This window comes from Penicillium macrosclerotiorum (genome assembly GCF_028827735.1).
Source record: "Penicillium macrosclerotiorum strain IBT 26536 chromosome Unknown utg000009l_segment0_segment0, whole genome shotgun sequence".
Taxonomy (NCBI): Eukaryota; Fungi; Ascomycota; class Eurotiomycetes; order Eurotiales; family Aspergillaceae; genus Penicillium; species Penicillium macrosclerotiorum.
In genome coordinates, this window is record NW_026643088.1 from 183,865 (window position 1) to 196,380 (window position 12,516).

At 48.3% G+C, this 12,516-nt stretch overlaps 5 protein-coding genes across 5 annotated transcripts; 2 read left to right on the forward strand and 3 right to left on the reverse strand.

The window, feature by feature from the left end:
* Nucleotides 1-549: 549 nt before the first annotated feature.
* Nucleotides 550-2,623, reverse strand: N7462_009237 (phosphoribosylaminoimidazolecarboxamide formyltransferase/IMP cyclohydrolase; the record flags this gene model as incomplete). The annotated part of the gene is made up of 4 exons (XM_057080951.1): nucleotides 550-705; nucleotides 772-2,257; nucleotides 2,375-2,501; nucleotides 2,608-2,623. 4 exons carry the CDS (start codon nucleotides 2,621-2,623, stop codon nucleotides 550-552), a joined length of 1,785 nt encoding a protein of 594 aa, XP_056929788.1.
* Nucleotides 2,624-3,466: 843 nt separating this feature from the next.
* Nucleotides 3,467-4,968, reverse strand: N7462_009238 (INSIG family protein; the record flags this gene model as incomplete). The annotated part of the gene is made up of 3 exons (XM_057080952.1): nucleotides 3,467-3,835; nucleotides 3,931-4,751; nucleotides 4,884-4,968. The coding sequence occupies 3 exons, from the start codon at nucleotides 4,966-4,968 to the stop codon at nucleotides 3,467-3,469; spliced, it is 1,275 nt and encodes a 424-aa protein (XP_056929789.1).
* A 2,199-nt stretch (nucleotides 4,969-7,167) lies between these two features.
* N7462_009239 (uncharacterized protein) lies at nucleotides 7,168-7,854 on the forward strand (the record flags this gene model as incomplete). Its single annotated transcript, XM_057080953.1, has 1 exon — nucleotides 7,168-7,854. The coding sequence occupies one exon, from the start codon at nucleotides 7,168-7,170 to the stop codon at nucleotides 7,852-7,854; it is 687 nt and encodes a 228-aa protein (XP_056929790.1).
* Nucleotides 7,855-8,943: 1,089 nt separating this feature from the next.
* On the forward strand, nucleotides 8,944-9,246 carry N7462_009240 (uncharacterized protein; the record flags this gene model as incomplete). The annotated part of the gene is made up of 2 exons (XM_057080954.1): nucleotides 8,944-9,028; nucleotides 9,101-9,246. The coding sequence occupies 2 exons, from the start codon at nucleotides 8,944-8,946 to the stop codon at nucleotides 9,244-9,246; spliced, it is 231 nt and encodes a 76-aa protein (XP_056929791.1).
* A 1,712-nt stretch (nucleotides 9,247-10,958) lies between these two features.
* N7462_009241 (uncharacterized protein) lies at nucleotides 10,959-12,017 on the reverse strand (the record flags this gene model as incomplete). Its single annotated transcript, XM_057080955.1, has 1 exon — nucleotides 10,959-12,017. The coding sequence occupies one exon, from the start codon at nucleotides 12,015-12,017 to the stop codon at nucleotides 10,959-10,961; it is 1,059 nt and encodes a 352-aa protein (XP_056929792.1).
* Between the last annotated feature and the right edge of the window lie 499 nt (nucleotides 12,018-12,516).

Consider the following 12,516-nt stretch of genomic DNA (forward strand, 5'->3'; position numbering starts at 1 on the left):
GCGTTAGAATTTGCTGCGGCCTCTTGATCTATACTTAACAGATTGTCTCTAGATGTCCTCACTTCTACCTAGCTCATTCAGCTATAGTGTTGTCTGCTAGATGGTACTTGACCTGCTTCATAAGGCCCCCTGTCCGATTTGATAATATGCATACTTCCATAGTTCAGAACGGGGTTACACTGGCCTAGTGGCCCTGTAATACACACCATCGGCATAATAATTTGAACGTTGTGGTAAAAGGGGGTGGTCGTTGGCTTGAAACCGTGGGCAGCCAGCTAGGTCCAAGTTAGTATTTCGGAGTTCAACATCCGCTGATTACTCACACCTCCCTCATCAATCCAGAAGACCAACGGAGCACTCGTGATTTAACACGAGAAAAAAGAAAGGGAAAGAAGAAGAAAAAGAAGAAAAAAGTATGGAAATATTTGTGAATTTCTTAATCATAAATAAGGAAAGCTATCATCATCATAACTTAATATCATCCTTTTTGCCCCGAAACAAGGGACGTCCAAAAAGCAAAGTTACCCTCAGGGTAGCCACGAAATAGACTTAGTGGTGGAACAGACGGATACCTTGCTCAACGAAGGTGATGCCCAGCTTCTCGGCGGTCTCGAAGACGGGAGTGTCATTCTGGCTGCCAGTAGGGGCGGCAATGTACTTGACACCGGAGCGGGCAGCGCGGAAGACATTGTCGATGAAGGGGAACTAGAGAAAGATCATAGCGTTAGTAGAGAATAAAAAAAAATCAAGGAATCCCATTGGCAAACTTACGAAGGCATCAGAAGAGATTGCGACCTCGCCCATCTTCTGGAGCCAAGCATCACGTTCCTCCTGAGTGAAGGGAGCGGGGACCTCCTCGAAGACACGCTCATACTCGACCTTCTCAGCGTCGTTACGGGGGGTCTGGCCAGAGCACAGTAGATCGATGGCGTTGCTCTTGTCAGCGCGCTTGGTGCCTTGCTTCCACTTGATGCCGATGACACGGTCGTGGAAACGCATCCACCAGTTGTCGGCCTTGTCACCGGCCAGACGAGTGCAGTGGATACGGCTCTGCTGGCCAGCGCCGAGACCGATGACCTGGCCGTTCAGGGCATAGCAGACAGAGTTGGACTGGGTGTACTTGAGAGCGATGGTGGCGACAGTCAGATCGCGCAGGGCAGCCTCGGGCAGAGCCGGGGCGTTCTTAGGGGTGATGACATTGTTGAAGGTCTTGCTGGGGGAGATGACGACGTCGTTGCGGTGCTGGGTGAGCTGCACACCGTACAGAGTGCGGGTCTCCTCGGGAGAGGGGGTATAGTTCTCGTCCATCTGGAGGACAAGGTACTTGCCACCCTTCTTCTTGGAGAGAATCTCCAGAGCCTCAGGCTCATAGCCAGCGGCGATAACACCGTCGGACACCTCGCGCGAGATGATCTTCGCGGTAGGGGTGTCGACGATGTCGCTAAGGGCAAGGATGTCTCCAAAGCTGGACATACGGTCAGCACCACGAGCGCGAGCATAGGCCTGGGCCAGGCCGGAAGACTCGATGCCCTTGATGTCATCAACCATGTAAACCTTGCGCTCCTTCTCGTTCAGAGGGACACCGATGGCAGCACCGGCAGGAGAAACGTGCTTGAAGCTGGCAGCGGCGGGAAAACCAAGAGCCTGCTTAAGCTCCTTGACCAGGGGCCAGGCATTAAGGGCATCAAGGAGGTTGACATAGCCAGGCGAGCCGTTCAGGACCTTGAAGGGAAGCTTGCCCTGCACCATGAAAGCGGAAGCAGGCTTCTGATGCGGGTTAGTACCGTACCGCAGAGAGAGCTGCTGCAGTCCATTGCCAGCGTACTCCTTGCGGAAGAAGCCCGAGATAGCGGAGTCGTAGTCAGCAGTCTGTTCAAAAGCCTTGAGGGCATACTGCTTGCGGCTGGCCTCGGTGATCTCGCCTGCCTCGAGCTCCTTGAGGAACTCGGGATAGTCAGAGGGGTCCGACAGAATGGTCACACGCTTGTGGTTCTTGGCCGCAGCACGGAGCAGAGTCACACCGCCGATATCGATCTCCTCCACAGCCTCATCGATAGTCACGTTGACCTTGGCAACAGTCTCCTTGAAGGGGTACAGGTTGCACACAACGTAGTCGACCTTGGCAATCTTCTGCTCAGCGAGGTCCTGCTCGTCGGATTCGATGTCACGGGCAAGGATACCACCGTGGACAGCTGGGTGGAGGGTCTTGACACGGCCGCCCAGCATCTCGGGGGCATGAGTGATGGCGGAAACATCCCTAGGAAGTAAATATCAGCAACAATTTTTAGAAATATCCGGCTAAATTGGATAATAGGAGCTTAAATCGTCCCCTCAAGCTTTCCAGAACCTCAAATTGTCAAAGAATGGAACTTACTCGACAGGGAAGCCAGCCTCACGGATCATCTTGGCAGTACCGCCGGAGGCAAGAAGACGGACATTTTGCTTGACCAGGCCTTTGGCCAAGTCGAGCAGTCCCGTTTTGTCGTAGACGGAGACGATAGCTGTTTCCATAGAAAATAAAAGTCAGCATTGATTCTCTAGCAAAGTATGCCCCAAATCCATTGTGAAGTAATCCGGGGAATGATGTCAAGACCTAGGTATGCCTACCGGATTTCTGAGACATTGTGTCGACACTGGGGTGCAAGTCAGCAAGCATAATCCTTCCCCAAGCTTCAATTGAGCTCAGTGCACATCAAACGAGATCAACGTACCTGAATCCAAGCGGCAGCGGGGTATGGCAGCTTCGAACAAGAGTGAAAAAGAAATATTTCTGTCCCGCGGCGGGGGTGGTTTGGCCGCAATCGGACGGGGGTTTGTAAGGTGATACCTGAAAATTACCCACGATACGCACTCTACGGGCGGGAGAAGATACATCCCATCGCGGGGTCCTGTTGTACTACCGTATGGTCATGTATCGGGAAACTGCATCATCGCGGCCCAATCGGGGCGGACTCTGACTCAGCATGTCACATGACCCACGACACACGGCTACTTCAAAAGCGCTTTTCCGCCGTGTTTTTTCCTCTTCTTTTTTCTTTTCCTTCAATATGAACAACGCAAAAAACAACATTCTTCTCAAAAAGCGTTCCTACGAGGCTTTGTCTAATGAAGTACGGAAATCGTCATAGAGAATGGAGATCGAGTGTAGCTTGACTGCACAGTGTCGATCTTGGGTGCAGTGCCTGCTTGACCTTCGGGTCCTGTGGTAGGAATTGCAATGATTGATTCTACAATCCACGCGTAATCTGTTCTCTTCTAGAATTGGAAATTACGAGGGAGAGCGAGATGCATAGCTCAAAAAGCTGGTTTCTATTACATATATCTATGGGATTAAATGAAAGAAAATTTTGCTGTATGAAAAAATTGCGTTCCATCACAAACTTCCTAGTCGTCCTGGCTCTCTGTTCGAGTTGATTCTCAGCGTGATAAGTGAACCAAGGGGGCTGTGAGGCGGATATCGCAGCCCTCATGGCTTGAGGGTATCTCTGCTACCAGCTCCGATCGCGAGCTGACGGCCAATATTGCCGAAACACACGCAGGCGCAGAAAATGACGCTGGCGACCCAGGTGCGGACCGCGATGCTCTCCTGCGAGATTCCTGCCCCCAGTGTATTTTCCCAGCCAGTGCCGTTCAACAAAGTGCTGCCCACTGTCGGACCAGTGGACGTAGGGATCAATTCGGGCTTGAGTCCCAAAACCACACTCATGCCGGTGAGGCCAACAGTGGTTGAAAGGAGGAAGCCCGTCGAGGTTCGATCAATTAGATACCAAAGGACTGGGTTCGCGAGAGCAAGGGTCAAGGAGGCTTGCGTGGTAGACTGCCAGGGAAGTCGTCGCTAAAAAAAGTTGACAGTCAGCATGGAGAAACTCAAAGAATGCAAATCTGTAGGTAGTTTTGTTTTTTAAAAAAAGCTCAAATCGGGGGTTTTACCATGGCGAAGGCGATGCCGACAAATGCTCCAACACTGCGGGCGACAGTCACCCACGAGGGAGTACGATCCCTATTCTCTTCCTCATTGTTTGTGTTCTTTGATTCATCAACCTTCTTCAATTCATTCTCGCGCCAAGTGTCCAGTAAGGGAAGAAGATTTCCCAGTGCTATGCCCGCGAGTCCCCAGAATCCCAGATACTGCCATGAATCGTAATAGTGGACATTTTCCAGTTTGACTGGAGTGATCCAGTGATTATCGTGTAAGTGAACGGTGATGACCCCGTAGACGATGCCGAAGCCAAAGAGCAAAGCGCTGCTCATGGCCTGTGGCAGGATCACTCCACGGAACAGACCCTGACTCAGTCGCGAGCGTGTCCGTCGTAGAGCAAACTGACGCGGTTCTGTCGCAGATTTCACTGCTTCCCGCTGCGAGGGCTCTGGCGGGTGCTCTGCAGCTGGAGTATGGGCCTCTGTGCCCCAGGGGCTGGATTCATCACGCAGACTATCGAATGCGGTCGGGGAATAGATGCCGTAGAGGGTGGAGGAGGTCAGATTCAAGATTGAGCCGGTGCGACTGACACTGGTCGAGTTCGAGCCCGTGTCCTGGGCGTTGGGATTCAGCAAGTCGGGGTTGGCGGCTTCGCTCGGCGTAGGGGGCTCGGACGATTCGTTCGACGCGGGTACGACCTCAAAGGGCCGTCGCGGGCGCGGGCGAAGGATACGGGGGAGTCCACCATCGTGTACCGGTGAATTTGTTCTTTTCGGGCTCACAAAGGGCGAGAAGGATTCAATTCCGCCGGGGATACGAGGTAGGGAATTTCCTCGTTAACGGCAGAGCCTCCGTTCAAAAAGATACGATTAGGTCGTTCTCGTGGTTGCCACGGTGAATTCCACGTAACAATCGGTCGGCTAGAGCAGATCTGAATTGAGGAACTGGGAAAATGCAGTTGTACGACACGTCTGCAGAGGAACAGAGTTAGTGAAATTCTCGGCGGGAGGACGACTCGGGCGGAGTGCGCGCTGGGGGGTCCCATACATGGTATGACACGCGGAACCTCGCCACGGCCGGACTCAGTGATCCGGGGCTTACAGGTCGGTGAATTAGGTAGATCTTGGAAGAGTAATGCAGGTTCTATGAACTCCGCTAAGGGGATTCTGTTGTTGGGCAGAGAGCCTAAAAGTGTTGGGAGGCCGGGAAGATGTCAGGGACCGCGGTTTCAAGGGTCTTTCGCCGCTAGTGAAGGTCCACGGAAGGTCACTGCAGACCCATCAGCGCGCCTGGTCCTTTATATTTGCCGATCTCCCCAAATCCTCGACACGGAGCGCAGGAATGTTCACCTAAGCAATCCTAACACACTCGGGTTGGCCACCTGAACTGTGATCCACAGTGGCTCTTCACTCGTCTGTGAGGAGTCGCTGATCCGTCATGGGGATCCGGGGTTAACGGGAGTTACGCGGTCCCGAAGTTGGCCAAAGTAGAAGAGCTTTGCTTTTCCCGAGTATTGGAGTTTCGAAGTCTCGAAGTCTCAAAGTCTCAAAGTCTCAAAGTCTTAAAGTCTCAAAGCTCAAAGTCTCAAAGACTCTCCACAGTAGAATTGAGGAGAACAGAAACGAAGAGAAAGTGTAGGACACCAGAAGAGGCGACAAAAGAGGGGCCATCACATGCCACTGACGCCAGTCCACCGCAGCTGCAGAGCGCAGTCTCACGAGGTCCCACGGCGGTTGAAGGTTGTGTGATTGACAGGACATTGGGTTTGCCGTATTTGTCTATTCATCTATTGTCCATTTGCCTATTGTCTATTGTCACTTGTCTCTTGTCCTCCATAGGCTGATCTTCAACCCGAAATTGTCGTTCTATTCTTGCTTGTCCATGAAGGTTCCCCCCCTTCACGGCTCTGGGGGAACATCGGGCCAGCTAATCGCCTAGCAAAGCTCTCGAGACACGCCAGTTTCTCCATTGCCTTCTCCGAACGGACCTGTCGCCCAGCTGCATGAAATGCTCATCCAATGGCTGATCAAGGACGGTCTTGGTCGAGGGTCCAGTCAGCTGCAGGCCGATGTCAGCCGAGCTCAAACCAACACCAATAGCTTGACCGCGAATACAAGCCGACAATGACAAAGAGGGGGCTTAAACTCTCGGAAATTTCGTTTTGTTGCGATCACTGCTTTACAATTATGCACCTCTTTGTTATTTTTGAAGGAAACTTCGAACACTAGAGAAATTACCTCTTGGGTTGTACGTAGATACTATGCTCCGTGGAGTGTGTATGGGGTTCTCATGTCCCCAACGGCTACAGCAGCGTGCAGGCGTACAATCTCAAATGCATGCAGTGCATGTGCCTCCCCGCTTTTTCAAGTAGGCTCAATCGTACGAAGTGTGCAGATGGGGAAATTACCCGAACGGGCTTGCGGGGGGCCAGACTGCAAAATGAAGGCCTTAGAACGAGTTGTCCTCACCCCATAAACAGCCTAGAGCAGGACAGCCCAGACATCATTAAACCCGAAATCTAAAGTACTTATGCCGAAGAGGCTAAATCTTGATATGTAGTCGTCCGCTCTGTGTACCATAGACTGTGTATTTCGAAGGAAGGTATGGACCGGACTTCTTGGATGCCAGCTAATCTGAGACTGTGATCTCAAATTAGAGCCCCAGCCAAGCTTTGATCATGTCCTTCGCCTTCTCCAGGGCTTGGATAATATTGGCTGACGCTATCTACCGAATAATTTCAAAGAAATCGTTATCCTGAAGGTGCATATCAACTGCGTCACGCACGCTTTGGTTGCGTTGATCTAAGGTCCTCCGGCTCAAACTGGTATTTCTGAGTCCGGGTATTCAGAGGAAGCAATTCCATAGGGTCTTGTTCTGTAAATATGTATTTATGCAACTGCACACGTTTTTATAGCAAACAAACTTTGAGGAATATTTCGAGGAACTACAGCATCCAAGCATATGGACTTGGCACCATTAATGGATCGAGGAAGTGCCCACAAGACTTACCAGAAGGACTGGCCAATAGTCTATCCCGGAGATCCGGAGCTCTGAATCTTCTCCAATTGAGTGAAAGGCCTTGGTGTGATAATTGGCTCAAATGGATCCAGAAAAAAAAAGGAGATCTTATGCCCGTGAGGGATATAAGAAGACATTCCCTGGTGCTGTTCAAACAATCCCAACCACAACGTTCTTTTCATACTTTATCTGTTAATTTTCAAGAGCTAATTATCTCTTTTCATCACGCAATGCCTTCTATTCGAGCCTCAATCGTTGCTACCCTTGCCGTCCTGGCTCCCGCTACCCTCAGCCGCGCGACTCCGCTTACGGGCCAACTGAATCTCGATACGATTCCCGAGGAAGTTTCTTACTTCTATAAAGAGCAGAACGTCCCCCTGAGCCTCTTTACTGAAAGATATGACTCGAACTTCGACTTCCGCACCCGTCAGCTAAGCTGCGGTCAGGATCGCCTAGGCGATTGCCCGCCGCTGCAATCCTTCTGCTACCAGCCGATGAAGAGATGTATGGTCAAAGGAATCATTGGAATGAAGTGCAATTCCAACGACAGCTGTTTTTCTGGTCTCTGTGGCCAAGATGGTCTCTGTGAACGGCCTAAAGGCCAATTCGGGACTCTCTGCACGGAGCAGAGCGACTGCAACTCCGATCTCGTCTGTCGAATCAGTCGTTTCGACCCAGACAGCACAAGATGTCTCGATAAACGAGCACGAGGTGTCGGTGATGTGTGCAAGAATGATAATGATTGCGATCGTCCACTCACTTGTAAAGAGACGAAGCTGCCTGATGGGCGTAGTATCTGCACTCTGGCAAGGGAAGATTCTCAGAAGTGCATGAATGCCGGAATGCTCTGTGGCTCTGGTAGTCAGTGCTGCTCTGGAAGGTGCATGCTCTCAGGAATCATGCCTTCATGCGCTTAAGTGATCTCTCACTCTTAATATATTGAAGCTTGAATCATTGGTATTTTTGGGAATAGTATTCGTTCGATTTTTATTATTGCAGTCATGGATTCATCTATCTCTCTAATTAATCACTTAGCTCAATTTGCCAGATTTCTTATCAAAAATGATTATGAGCCCCAATATATGTCCTTCAATTTGATGATTGATTTGTTGATATCGTATATTATTTTTCCTTTCCACAGAGCTGAAATAGGTAAGTCAACCCCCGAGGCATTCGCTTCAATGGTCGAGTATCATGTAAATAGTCCTAATTCACTTATAAGTATATTCTTAAATATCAATTTTATTTCCTTACGCTCCGGATGGCAATAGGAGCAAGCGATGGCGCTGGTCGTTACATGTAGGAATCTTTCTTTGGATGCTTGGCCTATACTCAAGCGGGTTACGCGGTGGATAATAGAGACTAGGTTTGGCTTTATTTACTCACTCATCCCAGAAAAGTCTCAAGCACGAGGGAAAAAAACCCAGAAAAAATCGAATACCGGGGATGTGTTTGAACTATATTAGTTCAGATATTTATCAAGAACGACAATTATTTAGAGGTCTACCTTTTCAGGAACTCTCTTGATATGTTGAAAGGGGACCTTTTCCCGGGCATCTAATTTTGGATACCCCAGATGCCAAGTCAATTGTCAAATCAAATTTTGCATATCCCAACAATAATGGCTATAAAGCTCAATAATTCCATTTATGCCGGGCGGCTTTCCGTGATTTCTAGTGGTGATAATGAATGGGGTAATCGGTCGTGATTCTCGGCCAGATTTGCCACCTACTGAAATGCGGTGGGGTGAGCCGGGCTTACAACCCCGCAACCAAGGTGCATATGCAAAAACAAACGAATCATAATCATAAACCACGTCCACGAAGAAAAAATGTACCAACCAAGCTGTCGAACAGTTGTCCCATACGTCGCGCATCATATGATACCTGGATCGAGGCGTACAGAGGCTTCTTATATAACCCCAAAGACGTCATCGCAGGAATCTGAAGATTGCACTTCAAGAACTTGAACTTCAAAGACATTCACAACAGATATTACCTCTTAAAATGTCTTCATTCAGTAACTTTCAAACCCTTCTGGACCAACAGGTCGGAACCCTTCCACAAAGGTCATCATGGCCGATAGCAACAGGTATGAAACTCCTGTCCCTTAATCTAAAAATTGATCCAGTCTCAACTTTCGATGATAACATATTCAATATAGATAAGTCGCAGAAGCAGAGACCTATTCCCATCAGCTCTTTACGCTTTCAGGGCGCTGCTTGGGCTACTGCGGGAGGCAGTATGTACGCAACGCTCCACGGTGTATTCAAGATCTTCCGCAACTTCCGAGGGCTGAGATACATTTGATGAAATTCTTTTCTTGAATATGAAATTGGGAATTTGATATGAAATGTTTCAATAATCAAACACATCACCTAAAAAGAAGTGCACCTTTTCAGCTTTACAAAATACGATGATTAATGATTTTGACATGTGGAGAGAGGAGGAGAGAAGTTTCATTATGAATTGAAAGAGATTTAGGATATGCAAACTGGGAAAGTAATAATAACGGATGAATCATTGTCTGAAATTTGGTTCGGTTATATTGTCCTATGCTGAGCATTATACGGGCTAGACTCCGTAATTGTCTGGTTCAACCAGCAGGAGCAGCAGCTTAATTTTAATGGGCTTCAAAATTTCCTGGCCTCGGCTTTAGGAGCCATTTGTTAGAAAGTAGTGACATCAGAAGAGCCAATTTTCAAGCTGATCACCGGACATAGGCCTAAGTGATTTAAATCGCAGTATCCAAACCGTGGGTAGATATCATTTGCAAGGTATACTCATTCCTTAGACATTAAGAATATTTAGTGAGCAGGTAAAGAACCTCTTCAAGACTCTACTATTGACTATCTAATAAAAGTCCAAGAAAAGGAGCCTCAGATGAAGCTTTCCGCACTCATCATTTCAATGCTCCTCGTGAGCACTTCATCTGCTTGGGAACTTCGTGCCAAAAACCAAGTATGGACTGGTTCCAGCCCTCAACCGACATGTCGATCCGTTAATATCCCTAGAGGCGCAGCAATTAGCTGGAAAGGCTCCAAAGGTGCCCAGTCTCTATTGTTATTCAACACTCAAGGAAAATGTTCCCAGGTATACCGGACTGTCATGGGCGTTGGGGATATTAATGCGTCAAACAACATTTATGGATTCATCGTCAAACCTTGAGATGAGTCCACTTGTACCTGCCTTGAAAAGGATTGAATGGAAGCACGTGTATTGAGATTCGTATGCCCGGAGGGGATTTCTGTTTTCAAAAGGAGCGGGCTTGCTCCCTTGCGCTCTCTATTCCTATCTCGGTTTTCTAGAAAGAAACTTAAGTGTTGATGGGCACGGCCGGGGTTTGAATTAGGAGTCAGTAACTAGTGAAGTCTCGTTTGATCCTTTGGGTTCCTACTGTCATATTCCTCTTAAACAATACTTTTATCTAGGGTCTACACTACTCAATTAGCTTTTAAGTACCTTCAAATCTTGGACCTTGAAATCTCCCAAAGCCAGGCCCTTAAAGACGACGCACCCATTATACCATACCATTATGGACTGTATACTTGACCTTTCTCTGGGCTAAATAAGCAGTGAGCTTAAAGTAACACTGCAACGTTACTTAGACCGGAAAATTATTTTCCTAGCTACATTTCAGGAATCCACCACGGCATTGTCAGTCGTAATGATGACACGCCAACAAGCTTCCGCCTTCTGAATTTCTGTTACCCGGGAGGATACTAAGAGCAGGAGTGTTTTTCGGTCACAACACACTGAGCTGAAACAGATCGACAGAATCTTCCAGCGATGGGATGGAAAAGTCAGATTTATTAGAGACTAGCACAAACCATGACCAACTCGTATTTCCCTACCAGGTAGTTGGGAGATTGATCAAGCTCGACTCTCCATCGCAGCCGATATATTCGGACTCGATGACTTCAGGTCACTGGCTGGCGAGTACTGGCACAAATACATAAGCAGGGAACGAGAAATGTGATATATAGGGGTCTCTTTAGCAATGTATATTAAAGCTTTGACATTCAACCACCATGTGTACAGACCGTCACTGTAAAAATCATGATCCCAAATTCATCCATATTTTCCAGCCATTGATCGACCCTTTCACGCCTGTGAGTAATACCGGCTTCGTCCATGCCTTGGGGAATAGGCCAAAGTTCATCAATTGTAAGGCTATGAGTTGTCCATTTGGTGAGATAAACATTGAATTCCTTTTCCCAGTCTGCCCGATTTTCGGCCTGCCACAAAGGTTTATTCGCAGGTGCTGGAAGCCCTTGTAGCTCGGTTCCAAGAAATGTCGGAAGGCTCTCCTGGGCAGACAAGATATTGTCAAAGAGATACATGACATAGAGGGTTCGTCGTTTCGCCTCAGTGACGATCCACTCCTCCCACCTTGGGCGCGAATGAAGCCGGTCTGCTGCGCATACGAGACCTTGCCGAGAGGTCAGACAAGCTAGTTCCTGCAAATTCATCATCGCCTGACGGAAGAAAGGGTTGAAACCCTGACTGAGATGAAAAAATAAAGCCATTGTGTATATTAGATACGATTGAAAGGCCGCCAGGAGATCCATATCATCATAATCGTTACGAGTTTCGGCTATGGCCTCCATTTCACGCTGGAGGACAAGAGCTGCAGAGTTCTCACTGCCAGGTAAAGGCTTTTCGCAAATTCGAATCAAACTCAAACAGGTAGCTAGCGGGGAGCCGCTCAAGCTTTGCTTGGGGTGAATGAACGGAAGGGCACGGTGGCCACGAACAGCAACAGCAGAATAAGACTTTAAAACGCGATATATAAAGCTGGTGACAGTGGCAGGATAGTTTTTTATCTTCTGCCCCGGGGTTGGAATATAAGGATTCAACCACCGATTGCTGATTTCCTCAACATTGATAGGGCAAGCCAAATCAAGGTTCTGGAAGTCAAGATTACTCTGATTGAAAGGTCTTCGCTCCTCGGCGCCTATGACAGACCGTTCATAACTAGGCACAGGAGAAGTATGGCTGTTGGAGCATGTGGCGAAAGCCTGATGTTGAGATTGTGTGTTTGCCACGGCCTCAGTAACCGATGTAGAATTTGGAGCCATTATTGGATTGAATTCTGCGGATATTTGAGAGTTAGGGTTTTCAAATGACACTACGCTTTTTGTGCCAGACCCGTTAGAGTTGGTCTTGCTGATTATTGAAGAATCAATCTGTACATGACCGGCTGTTTGGGAGTAAATGCACGACAGACCCCGTTGGATACATCTGGCACAATGTTTTTGGCGGTCGCATTTTGCCTTGGCGCTTGAGCATTGTTGGCAGGATTTTTGTCGAGATGTAGCATATCTTGAGGCCTTCATGGTGATATTTAAAGATCAACGGAAATCTCAAGAAGTTTCCCAACTCCACGCATTATGGAAGAGATATGTTATTGACTAAAAGGAAGCAAGGCAATCACAGAACTGTATCACGTGATATCCATAAGATCTTCAGGATTTGGGTACGCAGTAATTCATCCGTTTCCAGCGTCGAGATGAATCCAATCGAAATTTCCAGAAGAGATAGACGAAGCTTTTTTGTAGAAGAGACTCTATATGTATG